We start from the raw sequence: 15693 nt of genomic DNA on the forward strand, positions 1-15693 counted from the left end.
CCTTTAAGTAAAGCCCAGCCTTCTTAAGTTAAGGGTGTTCTTGCAGAGGGTGTAATAAGGGCAATGGGCCTGAAGTTGGAGTGTGAGAAGCACACTTTGGAGGCCAGGGTGACTGAGAGGAGGTGAAGTCAGAGAAGGAGCATGCCACAGTTAAGTATTTTGGTTTCTGCTGGGAGTGGGAGCCATAGGAAACTTTTGAGCAGAGATATGTGATCCTACTTGAGTTTTAACAAGATCCAGTCCAACAAAACATTCCTGGTTACCGATTTTGCCAGCCACTGGCCAGCTTGCCACTTCCAGGGAGTCTCCTCCAAGGAAGAGCTTAGTGTGCCCCAGGACGCGCTTCCCCTAACCGCCATTTGGGGCAGCAGAGCCTCGCAAAGCGCCCGGCTTTCCGGTGGCCTCGCCTCGCCCCGCCCTAGAGCGCAGGTGGTCCGATCCTTGGGAAGCTTTGGCGGAAACCCTTCCTTAGTCCCGCGCCCCCGCTGGGCCGCTTTAAGAGCCAGTTTCCGGAGGCCGGACCTGGGGCGAGGGATGCCCGGGGGCCAAACCACGAGATGGGAATGGCGGGGGCGGGGGGAAGGTTAGAATAGAAAACTTCTTAAGTATTATTCCAACTTTTCCTGGGCCTGCTCCCCTCGGGCGTCCTTAAGGGAGTAGAGCTTCTCTTCCTTCTGGAAACCTCACTTGGTTCTTTAAGTCACCTAAGTGAAAGACACATGGCGGCCACAGCGCCTCGGACTACTGGGACAGGAAGGATCCCAGGACTAGCGGAAAAGTCAGACGGTATAGACAGACATATGCCGGCTCTAAGCTCGCTGAGACTCGCCCCGCCCCGTATCTAGGCAGGCCCATCGCCAGTGGTGGAGAGGGGTGAAAGGGAACAGGTGCGCGCTGGGACCCGCCCTGCTCAACAGGTGAATCACCCCAGTAGAGTCTCGGTTTTCGTGAGTCACACTTCACTCGGCTTAACCCAGTGGTAGGGGGCCGGACAGGATCCCAGGTCTGCAGGAGCCCTCCCGGCGCGCTGGTCATTTGGTTCCGACCCTGGGGGCCGGAGCACACCTGGGTCAGCCCACTTCCGGGCAGGGAGGTGGAGAAGCCCTTTCCGCCGTCCAGCCCTGTGCCCAGTCCTCCCATTATCACCCTGTGTACCTGGGCCGATCCATTCCCCAGAGCGTGTTAGGGGGTGGAGTGCCTGGGAAAACCAAAGTGAGTCAAGCAGGTTTCTCCCCGAAAGCTGGACGCCTTCTTCATCCACATTGTTTCTGCTCATTAGAATCTTAGAGCAGGGTAGGGTGGGCTTGGAATAGGGATAAGGAGAGGAAGCGGGAAGGGGAGGAGCATGCACCCCTCCCAGCCTTGGTGCGCGCCTCGCCCCCAACCCTCTGGGAACCCGGGAGAGGACGCACCGACGCGAAGGTCCCAGACTGCCGCGATGGCGCCAATGGCGCGAGGCTCTTCTGTGGGGCTGGGCTCCTACGGAGCGACCCCGGGTTGGGGCGCGGTCGTCTTCGTCTTCGTGTGGCTCCTCGGCACCTTGTGCACAGGTAAGGAGACCGGGGCCCCTGGTACGCGGAAGGGTGGGGAGGGGGGCATTATAATGTGGATGGTTGGAATTCTACACCGCCAAGGAGGCAGGAGAGCTGGGGGAGTGGGAACGCAGAGACGAGGACCTCCCGATCCCCAGGGTCACAGGAGATCCCTTGTGTGCAAGAGTGAGGGGAATTCCCCCATTAGTGTAGGCTGCAGTCCCCCGCCCTTGTTCAGAGATAGCAGGAAGTGAAACTCCGGGACCGCGAACTCTGGAGCGGCACGGAGAATGGGACTCTTTGTAGGGCAGAGGTGAAGGACCACCGGATCACTGGAAAAGGCCGGAATGGGGACTTGGGCGCACTCCGAGATTTCTAAGTCTTGGGGTAATGGGGCGCGGGCGCTCAAGGGCTGGATCAGACGCTTCCTAGAAGTAGAGATCAAGAAACAGCGCCCATGTCCTTTGGGCTCCAAAGTATCTGTGCTTAGGGGTCTGGTGGGATTGATTTGAAACCGTCCTCTGGTAAGCTTTCACTGGATCGGATGTTTGTTTGGGTTGAGACTTGGGGGAATTTTGCCTTTCTGCAAGCATTTTGGGCGTGTTCATTTGAGATGTCTGTGGGTAGGGGAAGGTGGGAGAATGATGGAGACATTATCGGGGATTTAGCTACTCCATGGCAAAGCAGTTCAGACAACTGCAAAATTTACATCCCATCCCACCACCCCCAACCGCCAAATTTACAAAACCCTTGGAACTTGGAAACTTTGTGGTCATTTTTGAAGTGGGACCTCCAGCACTTTGTGGTGGCCATTCAAGCTTGCCCATACAGGCTACAGAGAGAAGCCCTTTCTCAGAAGGGAAGAGGGGGCTGGGTGGTTCAGAGGACACACTCTGGGAAGAGGGATGGACAAGATGTTCCAAGAAATCTGGCCATCTGGCCTTGCACCTACTACTTCAGCCCCATGGGTTCATAAAATGGGCATAATTATCAGAGCTGCCTCACCAGTCCCAGGGATTAAGGAACAATGAGTGCCAAGTGCTCTGTAAAACCATACACTTAAGTGTCAAGTTAGTGACAAGTGATATTGCTCATTTCTACTGAAGCATTCCCCAGAGCTCATAACAGTTCCTGCTGACTCTCCTTTTACCCCCAGCCCCTGTCAGCGCTATCCAGGTGACTGTGTCAGACCCTTACCACGTGGTGATCCTCTTCCAGCCTGTGACCCTTCCCTGCACCTACCAGTTGACCACGACCCCCACGGCACCCATCGTGATCTGGAAGTACAAGTCTTTCTGCCGGGACCGCATCGCTGATGCCTTTTCCCCAGCCAGTGTGGACAACCAGCTCAATGCCCAGCTGGCTGCTGGTAACCCGGGCTACAACCCCTATGTGGAGTGCCAGGACAGCGTGCGCACTGTCAGGGTTGTGGCCACCAAGCAGGGCAATGCTGTGACTCTGGGAGACTACTATCAGGGCCGGAGGATCACCATAACAGGAAGTATGTTGGGTGGGGCAAGGGAGATGGCAAGGGGACAGGGACAGGCTTGAGCTTGTTCCCTTGTGTGCAACCTGGAGTTCCCACCTGGAGTCCCCATCTGGAAGCCCATCAGTGCTAGTGTCCAAAGGGACTGACAAAAGCAGGATCCTTCCTCCTATCCATCCATCCATTCCTTTATTTAACAGCAAATATTTATTGAGCACCTGACAGATAACAGGCACTTTTAGAGCCCCTGGAAGTACAGCAGTAAACAGAATTATCAAATCCCTTCCTTTGTAGAGCTTGCATTCCATTGAGGGAGACAAAAAAGATAAATGTAACACTGTCAAGTGTTTGCAGATAAAAAAAAAAAAAAAAAACCATGGGTAATGCAGAGAGAGGCAGGGATTCTATAATATTAGTAACTACCAGCGATAATAAGTAAAATTTGTATAAATAACAACATATAAAGGGCTGCCTGTGTGCCAGGCTCTAATCCAGGCTTACATGGATTAATTCATTTAGACCATGCAGTAATTGTGAGTAGATTCTGCTATTGTCATTTTACGGAGATCCAGGGAGGCAAAATGGATTGCACACAGTCACACAGTTGGTAACAGCTGGTATTCTCAGACACTTGGATCTAGTCTCTAAGTGGTAAGCTTTTTGCTTGCCCAGGGTGGTCAGCAAAGCACTCACAGAGGAGGTGACATGAGTGAACTGAAGTGGTGAGAGATTTTAATGGAGAAAGCGACTTGCCAGGCACTTTACAAACATTCTCCCACTGTGTCTCCGTAGCCACATTTTGCACTCGACATCTGAGGCACAGAGAGGTTAAGTAGCTAGCTGGTCTAGGCACACAGCTAATAAAGATGCGGAGCTGGGATTTGAACCCAGGCCATCCTGAGAGCCTTTATCCTTAACCTTAATGCTGCCGGCTGATAGTACCTGTTAGGACCAAGGGGCAGTGGAGAAGTCATTCATTCATCCATTCATTTTTTCAGTTGGTATCTGTCAATCACCTACTAAGTTCCAGGTGCTATTGTAGGTGCTGGAGATGGAGTGGTGATCAGGACAGCCGTATCCCTGCCTTCAAGGAGGTGACATGCTAGTGGGGTGAGGCAGGCAGTAAACAAGCAGATAAAGAGTAAGAAGATCAGCGAGTACTAAGTGCTGCAATAAAACAGACCGGGGTAATGTGTTGTATCGAGTGACCCAGGCACACGCTTTAAGACCACTGTGAATGTGATTTGAGGAAGGACTGGGACTGGGCCCTAAAAAATCTAAAGGGTGGGGAAGAAGGTGATGGGCAGCAATGGGTGAGGAGTGAAGGTTCACCCGCTTAACGGGTTTATCTTTTCACTGTCTTAAACAAGATTTGAGTTTTAATCTTGGGAATGAAGGAAGCATCCTTTTGCAGACCCCAAGAGACCAGGGCATGGTGCACACTCCTTCCCTTACTCTGTCTAGACCGTGAGCGAAAGGCAAGGTTCCAGGGACAGAGTCTGGTAGTCTGTTAGACCAGACCTACTTGCCCTGAATTTCCATGGGCAGCTTGGCCCAAAGCATCCTCCTGTTCTTGAGGATGGAGGGTTTCTTGGGGTTCAAGCTGTCCAGGCCTCCTCCCCCATACTGCAGGGACCTCTCTGGCCAGCGCCAGGCATGACTGTCTGGCGGCCCTGTCAGGACAGCCCAAATACTGAGAGTGTCCTTGAAGGCTGGCTGGAATTGCACCTCATCTCCTGAGTCCCAAACTCCAGAGCGACCCTCAGGCTCTAGCTGGGGCAGATTCTTCATGCTCCAGAGGCCTCACAGGCCCAGGTCTTTCAAGCTGTCTTGACCTAGCCCTGTGTTTGATACAAGCTGTGATTTGTAAGCATTCATTGTGTGTATGTCCTCTCAGGAAACCCAGTAGCCATGGGAACTTCCTCCATTTCAGCTTTGAGGATGGAGAAAAGTAGACTTTCCTGTGGTGTTCCTGGGGTCACCAGTTGTTGGGTTTTAAGTGAAAGTAGTCCTGGGCAAACTATAATGGTGGTTTACCCTCAGTGTTCCCCAGCTTGGGTGGGTTCTGCTGCCCCTTCATTCTTTCCTGCTTTGGTGACAAAGGGCACCAGAATAGGAGCCCTGTTTCTACTTCCTCAGACTGCTTGGGGTCCATGTGTCCCCCACTCAGTAACACTGGACCAGAGAGCCCATGAGGGCTGCCTGTGCTGTGTGTGGATAAGGACCCAGAGTCCCAGAGGTGTGGAGGAGGCCCAGCTTCTGTTCCCAACTGGAGACCCGGCATCTTCTCCCAACATCTTAAACAGCAATGCTCAGCCCAGTGCATCAGGATTAGATGCAGAATAGAACAGGCCGGGAACAGGGTGCGCCTTGCAGGAAGGAGGTGGGCCCAGGCCTTAGAATTGATCAAAAGAAACCGGAAAGCCATTTTTCATAGGTTTTAGAAATATCATGCAGGCCAAACAAAACGCAACTGAGTCCCAGATCTGAGTCCAGGAGCCCGGATTTCAGATCCTGGCCTGTGAACTTTTGTTGGGCGGGGGCAGGGTTCCTGTCCACCAATTCAGCACTGAGCAGGAACCTACCCTTGAGCTGTGGTTTTGGAAAGGAGCCACCAGAGTCTGGTTTAAAGATGAGGTGGGAAAATGATGGTGTTCTGGAGAGTCCGGAAGGCTTGGGAGAATGTAGTCAGAGTTTTATGAGGACTCAGTGAAAGAATATGTGCAAAAGGACCCAGCACACAGTACTTAGTAGCTAGATGTATGACCATGGAGAGGAGTTGTGTCCTCTGCTTCTTATTTGCTCCAAAGGTCACCCTAGTTATACTTGCACAACCCTCACCTCCACACCGGCACTTTCTGTCTGCCTTCCCTGATTGGTTTTTTCGATAATGCTTAACACTGTCTGACATGCCATGTATTTAAATGTTTTACTTGTCTCTCTCCCAGTGAAGATAAAATCTGAGCTCTCTAAGGGCAAGAATTTATATCCAGTGGTTCTCAAACGGTTGGTCTTAGGCCTCTACACTTTTGATTACTGAGGTCCTCAAAGAACTTTGTTTTTATATCTAGCAAGTTTTAAAAAGATTTAAAACGACAGTGATTAAATCCTTATAGGTTGACACTGATAAGATACTTTTTATGAAAAAAACTACCAGATTTTCCAAAACAAACCAAAAACTTAAACAAAAAGTGTTTTATTATTTTATATTTTTGTACATGTTGAAGTCTGAGTAGAAAATGGAGTCTCAAAGCTGCTTCTGCGTTCAGTATGTTGTGTTGGCGCATGTCATATAGCCTCTGGAAACCTCCACAGTACTTTCAGAGAGCGAATGAAAAAGGCAAATAACATCTTAGTAGTAGTATGCAAAATAACTTTGACCTCTGGAAAGGTCCATGGAGAACTGTTGCCCTTAAGTATACCACATGCCTCAGATACAGCCTGGAACATAGGATGCTCTCTTAGTATTGAATACTGAAAGACTGTGTCAAGGGCCTCTTTGAATGTAGCATGTACCTAGAATGCTGGAACAGACAAATGCTATGAGAGGTCGCGTGAGGAGGGAAGGGGTGCCTCCTGGGTCTTGGCCAGGCCCTGTGTCAAGCACTGGGGACTCAGCAATAACCAAGGCAGACCACCTTCTGCTTGCGTGGAGCCCACATTCTCCTGGGGGATGGGATCAGGGACACTTAGCCCCTGTGCTGGCTGATAGAATTCAACAGTGGGGTGAGGGAGCTGTGCGAGCAGGATGGAACCAGCCCTGCGAGGGTCTGGGAACACAGCACGAGGGCGAACCGCGGCAGGGTGGGTCCTGCATGTTGCAGCACAGTGAGGAGGCTGATGTGTCCAGAGCCTCGTGAGTGAAGGAGAACAGTGGGGATGAGGCTGGTGTGGTAACTGGTGGCCAGATCATGCCAAGGGCTTGCGGGCCAGGTTAAGGCGTTTGGGGTGATGGAGATAGACGTTGAAAGGAGGTTTTTCTGTGGATGGAAAGTCTTCCTTTCAGCAGGAAGGCTCTGGTTCTTTCATTCCTTTGGCAATCAGCTGATGCCCGAGTGGATGCCAGGTGCTGCAAACTGGGGCACGTACAGTTATTGCTCTCAGCTGTCATGGAAAAGGGCAGTGGGTACATGGGGCAGGTCAGCGGGGGCCAGAGTGACAGAGCAGCTGGGAAGAAGGTGCTGGGTGGCTGTGGGGGTGCTCCTGTCTCCTACTCTCCATGGGTCTTGGGTGGAGTTACCTACTGGGTCCCACACTGTTCCACACTGGCGGATGGCTGCAGGGATTTGACTAATTAGGGCCTGAGGAGTAGATTGGAAACCGGATGTGCTGAAAGACTTTCATTACTGGTGTAATTAACAGGCTCCCTGCCTCGGGGCTGCTTCAGGCCTGAGCGTCCTGAAGCCTTTGGCTGGACCTGGACTGTGGCCCGGTCAAGACACCCCCCACCCCACACCCCCATTCTCATGCTTGAGCATCTTCCAATTCCTGGAATCTGGCCTATTTATCTTTGCCTTTTACCCTGGACTCATATCCTGGGCCAACAGCACGCTCCCTGGTGGTTCATGCTGGGAGAGGTAACTTCTGCTTTGAGAGGTGGTGCAGAGGAGGGTTGTAAGTCTGAAGCATTGCTTGGAGTCAGACCGTCTGAGCTCCACCGCTGAAGAGCTAAATGAATGACTTTGGGTGGGTATGGTCATCTCATCTATAAGCCAGGAAAGATAACACTGCCCACCTCCCAGACTTCTAGAAACACCCCCGCCCCCCATTAAGTGTTTAATACAGAGCTTAAGAGGAAGCACAGCCCAGGTACGGATTGTTACTTGGTACATCTGCAGCCTTGCTCCCTTGCCCACTGGCCTGATGTCCCCTTGGGAGGAGGCTCTGGCCTCCCTCATGGTGGCCTCACACTCTCCTGATACAGATGCTGACCTGACCTTTGACCAGACAGCTTGGGGAGACAGTGGTGTGTATTACTGCTCCGTGGTCTCGGCCCAGGACCTTCAGGGAAACAATGAGGCCTACGCAGAGCTCATCGTCCTGGGTGAGTGGGCTGGGCCCTGAGGGCCTGGAAGGGGAGGGGATGCGGGCCTCCTCTGCCACTTCTGGGTGTCTCCCTCTGCCTTCCAGCTCGCTTTCTGGGCTCTGTCACCTGCTTTGCTCTCCCCTCATGGCACCACCAGTCACTCGGGCTTATCTGTGCCCTGCACCCTAGGCAGAGACCCCTTCCCTGGCAATATTTCAAATAAGAGTGGAGAGAATCGGGAACTCAACTTCTTCCCAGCCTTATTTTCTAAAAATACAGAAGTGTTATGAGTTGATTGGCAATGAGTGGAGGGTTGATGGTGTGTATAATTCAAGGGAAACTGGACTCACCTTCTGTCACATCTCTAGCGCCACATCTGCTCCCAGAAGCCCTTGCCAAAGCACAGGAACCTTGCCCTCTGCCCTGCTGGGATGGCATTGTGTGGCTTATACAGTGAGTGCTTCCTTCTGGCAAGGTCCCTCCAGATGCCTAGGGGCAGGGTGGGGTAGCCACCAGCAGCCACTGTCGTGTGTGGGGAATGCTGCCATTAGCCAGACACTCTGTTCTCAGTGAACACATAAAGGCTTGTGTGGTATGTGCTATATGTGAGATGCTGCTGGGCTATACACTGCCATCATCTTATGCGCGGTGCAAGGAAATGCCTGTGTGAATGAACGCACATGATGGGGGAGCATGCTCCAGGGCGCTCAAACCATGCGACGGATTTCACGCATGTGTGACAGAATGTGTGCACCAGTGACCCAAAGAACCTCTTCATGTCCTTTGGTAAAATGCACAGTCTGCATTAGTAGTAATCAAAATGGAATCTTAAGACTCGCTTACACCTTGAAAAATTAACGAGGATCTTGGAGGAGTTTTTGTTCACATTTTTGTGGGTTATGTCTATAGTTGCTTAATGTATTAGAAATTGAAACCAGGAAATTTTCAAAGCAAGGTACACAAGCACACAATCCTTTACCACCTTTTGCCTTCATGGGCCTCTTCTATTAAAAAATATTTTGATTGCTTTGCTATAAAGACAAATTTATTATTATATATTTGGTATTTTTTCTTCAAATTTTAAAAATAAAATTAAAACATTCATGGGCCCTAGGATACTGCGCCTGCTATACGTGCTGCAACAGGACTGTCCCTATCACATGGGATGCAGCCCTTTGGGACAATAGGACCCATATGTGTAGAAAAGATGGGGTGCCCAAACTGAGGTCACTCCTTCAGAACTCATGGGAGATGCACTGTAACTCTTCTGGGCAACAGAATCCCCTGAGGCTTGAGAGAGGGTGAATTATGTGTCAGAAACCTGGAAAACAGCACCCACATGGGGGGCGGGTGGAAGGCAGGAACCATGGGCTAGGACCCTTGTAGGCCACCGATCTATCCTCTGCTTCAGGGCACATCTTCACCTTGATGAGCCTAAAGCTGGGCTTCAAGGGAGGGGTGGCCTGGGCTGGCCCTTGCCAGCATAATCTGTCTCTCTTTTGTCCCTCCAGGCAGGACCTCAGGGGTGGCTGAGCTCTTACCTGGTTTTCAGGCGGGGCCCATGGAAGGTACGGGGGTGGAGTCCCCCACACACCACTTACCACTTCTAAGTATTCCCCACTCTAAACACCGCTCGCTGTGGACCCCCACTAACTTTGCCTGACTCCAACTCTATGGCATGTAGTGACATGGCTCTGGGCTTTGGGGTGGGCCAGGATGACGGGTGGCCTGGGGTGTAGGCAGGAGGCTCCTGTGACTGGTGCTCGTAGTGCTCTTCTGGGTTCTGGGATCTGGGCAGCTGGCTCTCTATCACCTCTCTGAGGCTACAGCCTGTCTTTGCTCTGGCCAAGTCACCTCTTATTTTCTGCCTTGCCCCCATGAGCCCAAGGCACGTTCCCTAACTTTGGGATTGGCCCGAGTTATAGAGGGGTGAACATCTCTCTGCTGCTGCTCCCCAGTGTCTGGCATGGAGAATCTAGCAAGGGCGACAGCTTCCCATACAAGCTTTGCACATAGTGTCATCCCACCTGTCTCTGCCCTGCCCTGCCGTGTCTGTGTCCCTGTTCCCTCCCAGGCCTCCCGGCTCACGGCCTGTTCCCATCTCTCTGCAGACTGGCTGTTTGTGGTTGTCATCTGTCTGGCTGTCTTCCTTGTCTTCCTCCTCCTGGGCATTTGCTGGTGTCAGTGCTGCCCCCACACCTGCTGCTGTTACGTCAGGTGCCCCTGCTGTCCGGAGAGGTGCTGCTGTCCAGAGGCCTGTAAGTGACCCTTGCGTGACCACCTCCACTTGGTATCCTGCCTGGGTCCAAGGGGAAGGAGGTGCCACTTATCTGGAGGTTAAGAGGTGAGCAATTTGAGCAAGTGAGCCAAGGAGGACAGGCTGTTTTAGATTTTTACTTACATACTTCAACTTTTCATTTATTGTTAATCTTCATTTATTTTGAGTTTTTCTTTTTGAACATATAATCTATAAACATGATGAAAAAATTCAAATAGTATAAAACATTCCCTAGAAAGTAAAATTCCCTTTAAAAATAAAATCTTAAGTGAAAAAGGTAAGAAATCAAACAAGGTTTACAGTACCACATAATTTAAGCAAATTTTAAAAACCCACATCCATACAAACACTTGGCTTTTCCATGGACATAATATTTAAAGACATATCTAGCACATTAGAGTGGCACCTGGAGGGTTGGGAATGGAGGTGGGACCAGAGTTTAAAGGGGAAGGAAGGAAGGAATGGAGTCTGCCTCCTCCTACTGCCACATTGGCCCTCCTCAGGGGCTACCTGGGTACGTCAGCACCTCTGCATGCAGTTGATAACTATTTTCATCAACTTTGACATGAAAGGTTATGTTGGCCACTTTCTTATATTCAGACATATCTGATATCTATTCTCTTGCATTGAATGTTGGTCATGAAAGCGTACTTCCCTACTAGTCCTTATTAAGGTCAACACTTCCACCTTTTTTCATCATTAAGTTCACCGTATCTTTGGCTGATGAACAGATGACATTGACAGCTAGAAACAAACAACTTTACACATGTCGAGCACCTAGAACATGATACCACAAAAGAGGTAGAGCGGCTCCTGGCCATTTCTAGGCCAGTAGTGAACAGGTAGTGTAAAGAAATGACCCATGTACTCCAGACAGATGTTTGTGCTTATACGCATGCCATAACTTAGGTATCACCCAGTCTGAGCTGTGTTAACAGCAGAATCATTGGCAATTGCTGTGAACTTTGGCAAGTGGAGGTTTGAGGCCTATCTCACCGCTTTACCTGCTTGGAAGCCCAGTGACTTCCCCTCTTCAGCCTCAGTCTCTTCTGTATAGTGGAGCCATAGCAGAGCCCTCTGTACAGGGTGAGCCTGGGGATGTGGGGAACTGGTGTGTCTAGCATTTAGTGCAGGGTTCTGCCTACATAAAGTGTTCCATACCGACTAGCCACTGGACATTGTTGCTATCAGCGTCGGCAATGATAGAGGACCAGGGAGCAAATCAGAGTCCTGACGCTCAAACTAGCTGACCTTAGATGAGAAGTGTCCCCTCTGTGAGCTTGTTTCCTTCTCTGCAAGGTCCTGACCTTATGGGGTGTTGTGAGCATTAAGGGAAGACTCTGGGAGTGCATGGGGCTGTAGCTCAGTCTCTGCAGGCTAGTTTTAAGGTCATTTAGCTCAGTGGTGAGCAACCTGGTTTCTCAAAATATCACTTCCCTGAAAAAAAATCCACTGCCCTCTGAGAACTTACGCTGTCCATCTCTCTCTTGTCATTTTAAGTTGAAAGCTTCTGGTTTAGGAGGTAGACATTAATTCATTTCACAGTTGGGGAGGGACCCCCAAGGGCAGCAAACAAATTTGCGGTTGCCTTACTAATTAAGGCTAGGGCTGGGACCCGGACTACAAATTCCCTCCTTCCTGAGTCCTTGTTACCCCAAACCGAGGCCCCATTAACTTCTTGCCAGAGGCCAGGTTACTTCTCCGCAGCTATAGCCACAGCCCTGCTGGGCCATCTGGGAGCAACAGCTCCCACTGCTAATTATAAAACATCCAATCACTTGAGCCACTGGGGGGCTTCTCCTGAGGAGGACTGAGCACTGAGCCTTCTGTTTCCAGACAGAATCAGAGGTGGAAGGGAGCTGTCTTAGCCTGTCTTACCCACTCTGTGCCTCCACTCCCACCCCCATTTTCCTATTGGAAGCCCAGGGAGGAATTGACTTGCCTAGGCCCAATGACTTTGCTGCAAGAACAGCTACCAGAACTCAGCCTCTTGCCTGAGGAGGAAGGCAGCAAGGAACCATCAATCCTAGAACCAGAAGGGGACCAAGGAGGAGTGGCAGTGGGTACCTCCCACTAGTTAGAAACATTAACGGAGATACTTTGCTGCTTGGCTGAGGCAAGTGAACTCTGAGCCCTTATAATCCTGGCATCTAAGTCTGGAAAACTCCATAGGGAGAAGACATGGTATCTCCCTCTACCCCCAGATGGTTCCTTTTCTAGAGCAGCACTCAGCTGATCATGAGGATCCCAGCCTGTGGGTACAGCACATGGGCTTTATCTAAAAGATCAGCTTTGCCCTGTTGCTCTGTAAGAATGCAGGCCCAGGTGGTCACATCTGATAAGGTGGCTAGAAAATTGGGATTTTATGTAAAACCTCAACAAATGTTAGCAAACTGTCAAAACACTGGCCTGTCACACTGAGGCCAAAGGCTGCCAGTGTGCACCCCTGTCCTCAGAGCTCTATGAGGAATCACACAGGAGATGTGGACTCAATGAAGGTAATAGACCTGCAGAAGCCACCCAAGTGCCTAAGGAAGCTCCAGGCCTGGGGGTGGGGGAGGGGGGAGGAGGTCCAGGTACATGTCCCTCCAGACCTATCACAGGAAGGGCAGCATGGCTCCTGGCCACTTTCTCATGGTGTCTGTCTTCCCAGTGTATGCTGCTGGCAAAGCAGCCACCTCAGGTGTCCCAAGCATCTATGCTCCCAGCACCTATGCATACCTCTCCCCTGCCAAGACCCCACCCCCGGGAGCTATGATTCCCATGGGCCCTGTCTACAACCAGTATGCTGGAGACTTTGACAGGAATAGTTCAGGTGAGTTCTGGGGGAGCCAGCAGCAGCTGGGGCAGCAGTAGGCTGGGCATTTGGGCACTAAAGGGTATGGGGCTGGAAAGAACAGGGGACTTGGGGCAGGGAAGAGGGGGCTGGGAATGCATGGCTTTGCTCAGGGTGGATGGCCACTGACAGCCAGTCTCCCTCAGTAGGTGGCCACAGCTCCCAAGTACCCCTGCTTCGTGAAGCAGACAGCAGTGTGACCTCTGGTAAGAACCAGTCGTTATGAGGTTAGTCATGCCTGTAGGGAAAGGGGCTGGGCCAGTACTCAAAGTGATCACCTCTATCTCTTGTCCTAGAAGTCCGTAGTGGCTATAGGATTCAGGCCAGCCAGCAGGATGACTCCATGAGGGTCCTATACTACATGGAGAAAGAGCTGGCCAACTTTGATCCTTCTCGACCTGGCCCTCCCAATGGCCGTATAGAGCGGGGTGAGTAGGAGCCATGGAGTTTGGGGGATCCTAAGAGGGGAAGGGGAAGCATATCTCCCTAATAACTTATCCAAGGGATGCTTGCTGCAAATGCTGGATACAGTCCCTCCTTCCTTAGTGTACCCACAGTGAGAAGTGTATGGGATTTGTGTATTATCTCTTAACGGATGAGAAGCCTAGGGCCCTGTAAAGAGTCTGAGCCAAAGGGTGATACTGTTAGACCCGGGAACTCCTGGAATTAAGTCCTGACTTCCCAGAAGTCAGTAACACTTCCTTTCCCTACAGCCATGAGTGAAGTGACCTCCCTCCACGAGGACGACTGGAGATCCCGGCCTTCCCGGGGCCCTGCCCTCACCCCGATCCGGGATGAGGAATGGGGTCACCACTCCCCCCATAGTCCCAGGAGGTGGGATCAAGAAACCCTCACAGAGAGGCCCAGGAGTGGCTGGGGGGCTGGGCGGCCCCGGGCCCGCTCTGTGGATGCTCTGGATGACCTCACGTGGCCAAGCTCTGCTGAATCGGGGAGGAGGTCTCCCCCAAGTAGTGGAAGGAGAGATCGAGCTTATGTAACCCCCCGAAGCCGCAGCCGTGATGACCTCTATGACCAAGACAACCCAAGGGGTTTACCACATTCCCAGGATCCCCACTATGACGACTCCAGATCTAGAGACCGCCCTCATGCTGATCCTAGGTTTCACTACCGCCATTCCCGGGACCCTCCGGACAATGGCTCCAGGTCCAGGGACCCCCAATATGATGGGCGGCTTCTGGAAGAGGCCTTAAGGAAAAAGGGGCCAGCAGAGAGGAAACCTTACAGAGAGGAAGATGAAGAGGAAGCCTATTACCCTCCAGCACCTCCCCCTTACTCTGAGACAGACTCCCAGGCTTCCCGTGAGCGGAGGCTTAAGAAGGTGAGTGTACACCCCTAGCTTTAAGACCTTTCCTGGATCCTCTCCAGCCCGGAGCTCACACCTTTTTCTTTCTACTTTGCAGAACTTGGCCCTGAGTCGGGAAAGTTTAGTCGTCTGATCTCACATTTTGTATGTAGTTTTTGTACTTTTTTAATTTGAAGGACTACTGATGATCTTCCCTGTCTAATAAAATATATGATCACAAAGCCGTAGTCTGGAGGGAAGCGTTTGTTTTGCTGCTAGAGGCTGGGAGCTGGGACAGCTCTCCTGTGGGCCTGTACAAGGCCGCTTGTCCCCTCTACTGGGACTAGTGTCCTGGGCTGGAGTAAAGGACCAGCTCAGGCAGGGAGTGCGTGCCTCACGCTGGCTCCGCCCGGTCCTGCGTGCGCGCCCCGACCCCGCCCAGACGTGCGCATGCGCCCCGAGCCCCCGCCTTCGCGCTCAGCCCAAACGCCGGGAGCGCGCGTGCGCGTTCTTCCTTCCACTCACCCCCTCCCCCTCGACCTACTTTACTGTCTCCAAACCCTGCCGTCTGCCTCGTCCCGGCGACCACAGCCCCTCCTTCGCGTCCCCCGGCGTTCCATCCGGGCCCACGTTCCACCTGGGCGGCCTGTCGGCAAGTGCCGGCCGGCCCCGGAGGCAGTGGCGGCGACCCCGCGCCCTGCCGAGACCCAGGCCGGCGCGCGCCCGCCCGCCATCGGAGACAGCGCGCGCGCTCCCCGGGGGCTGCCCTCCCCCCACGCGCGTCGGCCCCGGGCTCGCGCTGCTGCCGCCGCCGCGCGCGCGCAGCTCAAGTAAAGGAGGAAAAAAAAGGGGAAAAAAATAGAAAGCGGCGGCCGCTGCAGCAGCGATCCGCTGCCGGACTGGACCAGGCCGAGCGGCGGACGCTCGAGCCGGCGACCCAGGGAAGAGGCGGCAGCCGTCCAGGGCGGACCGGGTTTTAAAAAAGTCGCGGCGGCGGCTCAGGGAAGGAGGCCCAAGGGCCGCGTGCAGCGGGCGGGGGGCGGCGGTGCCGCGTCCCGGAGCTTAGAGCCGCCGCGAGCCGGCAGGCGGGCGGAGGCAGCGGCTGCAGGAAAAGCGGCGGCGGCAGCGGCGGCGGCATCTCCTCCTCACATGACCCCACTGTTTGTCCCCGTGATCAGCGCGAGCGGCTCCCGTGTCTCCTCCGTCCCCTCCTGCCGCGCGGCGTGAGCGCC

The 15693-nt window shown here is 52.7% G+C and overlaps 1 protein-coding gene across 6 annotated transcripts; it reads left to right on the forward strand.

Annotated features, from left to right (window-relative positions):
- Positions 1 to 599: 599 nt before the first annotated feature.
- Positions 600 to 14709, forward strand: LSR (lipolysis stimulated lipoprotein receptor). 6 transcript variants are annotated; one of them, XM_016119720.2, is made up of 10 exons: positions 600 to 1550; positions 2689 to 3033; positions 7943 to 8062; positions 9556 to 9612; positions 10156 to 10302; positions 12976 to 13137; positions 13305 to 13364; positions 13458 to 13586; positions 13872 to 14497; positions 14580 to 14709. In XM_016119720.2, the coding sequence occupies exons 1-10, from the start codon at positions 1346 to 1348 to the stop codon at positions 14613 to 14615; spliced, it is 1887 nt and encodes a 628-aa protein (XP_015975206.2). In that variant the 5' UTR covers positions 600 to 1345; the 3' UTR covers positions 14616 to 14709. The 6 variants fall into 6 exon arrangements, with proteins under 6 accessions (XP_015975206.2, XP_015975208.2, XP_015975203.1 ...); XM_016119722.2 differs by having other exon boundaries at positions 13308 to 13364; XM_016119717.2 differs by having other exon boundaries at positions 601 to 1550; positions 13455 to 13586.
- The last annotated feature ends 984 nt before the right edge of the window (positions 14710 to 15693 follow it).

Source organism: Rousettus aegyptiacus, unplaced genomic scaffold (genome assembly GCF_014176215.1).
Source record: "Rousettus aegyptiacus isolate mRouAeg1 unplaced genomic scaffold, mRouAeg1.p scaffold_m13_p_14, whole genome shotgun sequence".
Taxonomy (NCBI): Eukaryota; Metazoa; Chordata; class Mammalia; order Chiroptera; family Pteropodidae; genus Rousettus; species Rousettus aegyptiacus.

What these genes read in the sequence shown, in the direction of transcription:
- LSR (XM_016119717.2), top strand. Translation starts at nt 1,346, where the DNA reads ATGCACCCCTCCCAGCCTTGGTGCGCGCCTCGCCCCCAACCCTCTGGG. An exon ending in CCTCGGCACCTTGTGCACAG is followed by an intron (nt 1,551 to 2,688) that starts GTAAGGAGACCG and finishes TTTTACCCCCAG; the next exon opens with CCCCTGTCAGCGCTATCCAG. An exon ending in CTTTGACAGGAATAGTTCAG is followed by an intron (nt 13,138 to 13,304) that starts GTGAGTTCTGGG and finishes AGTCTCCCTCAG; the next exon opens with TAGGTGGCCACAGCTCCCAA.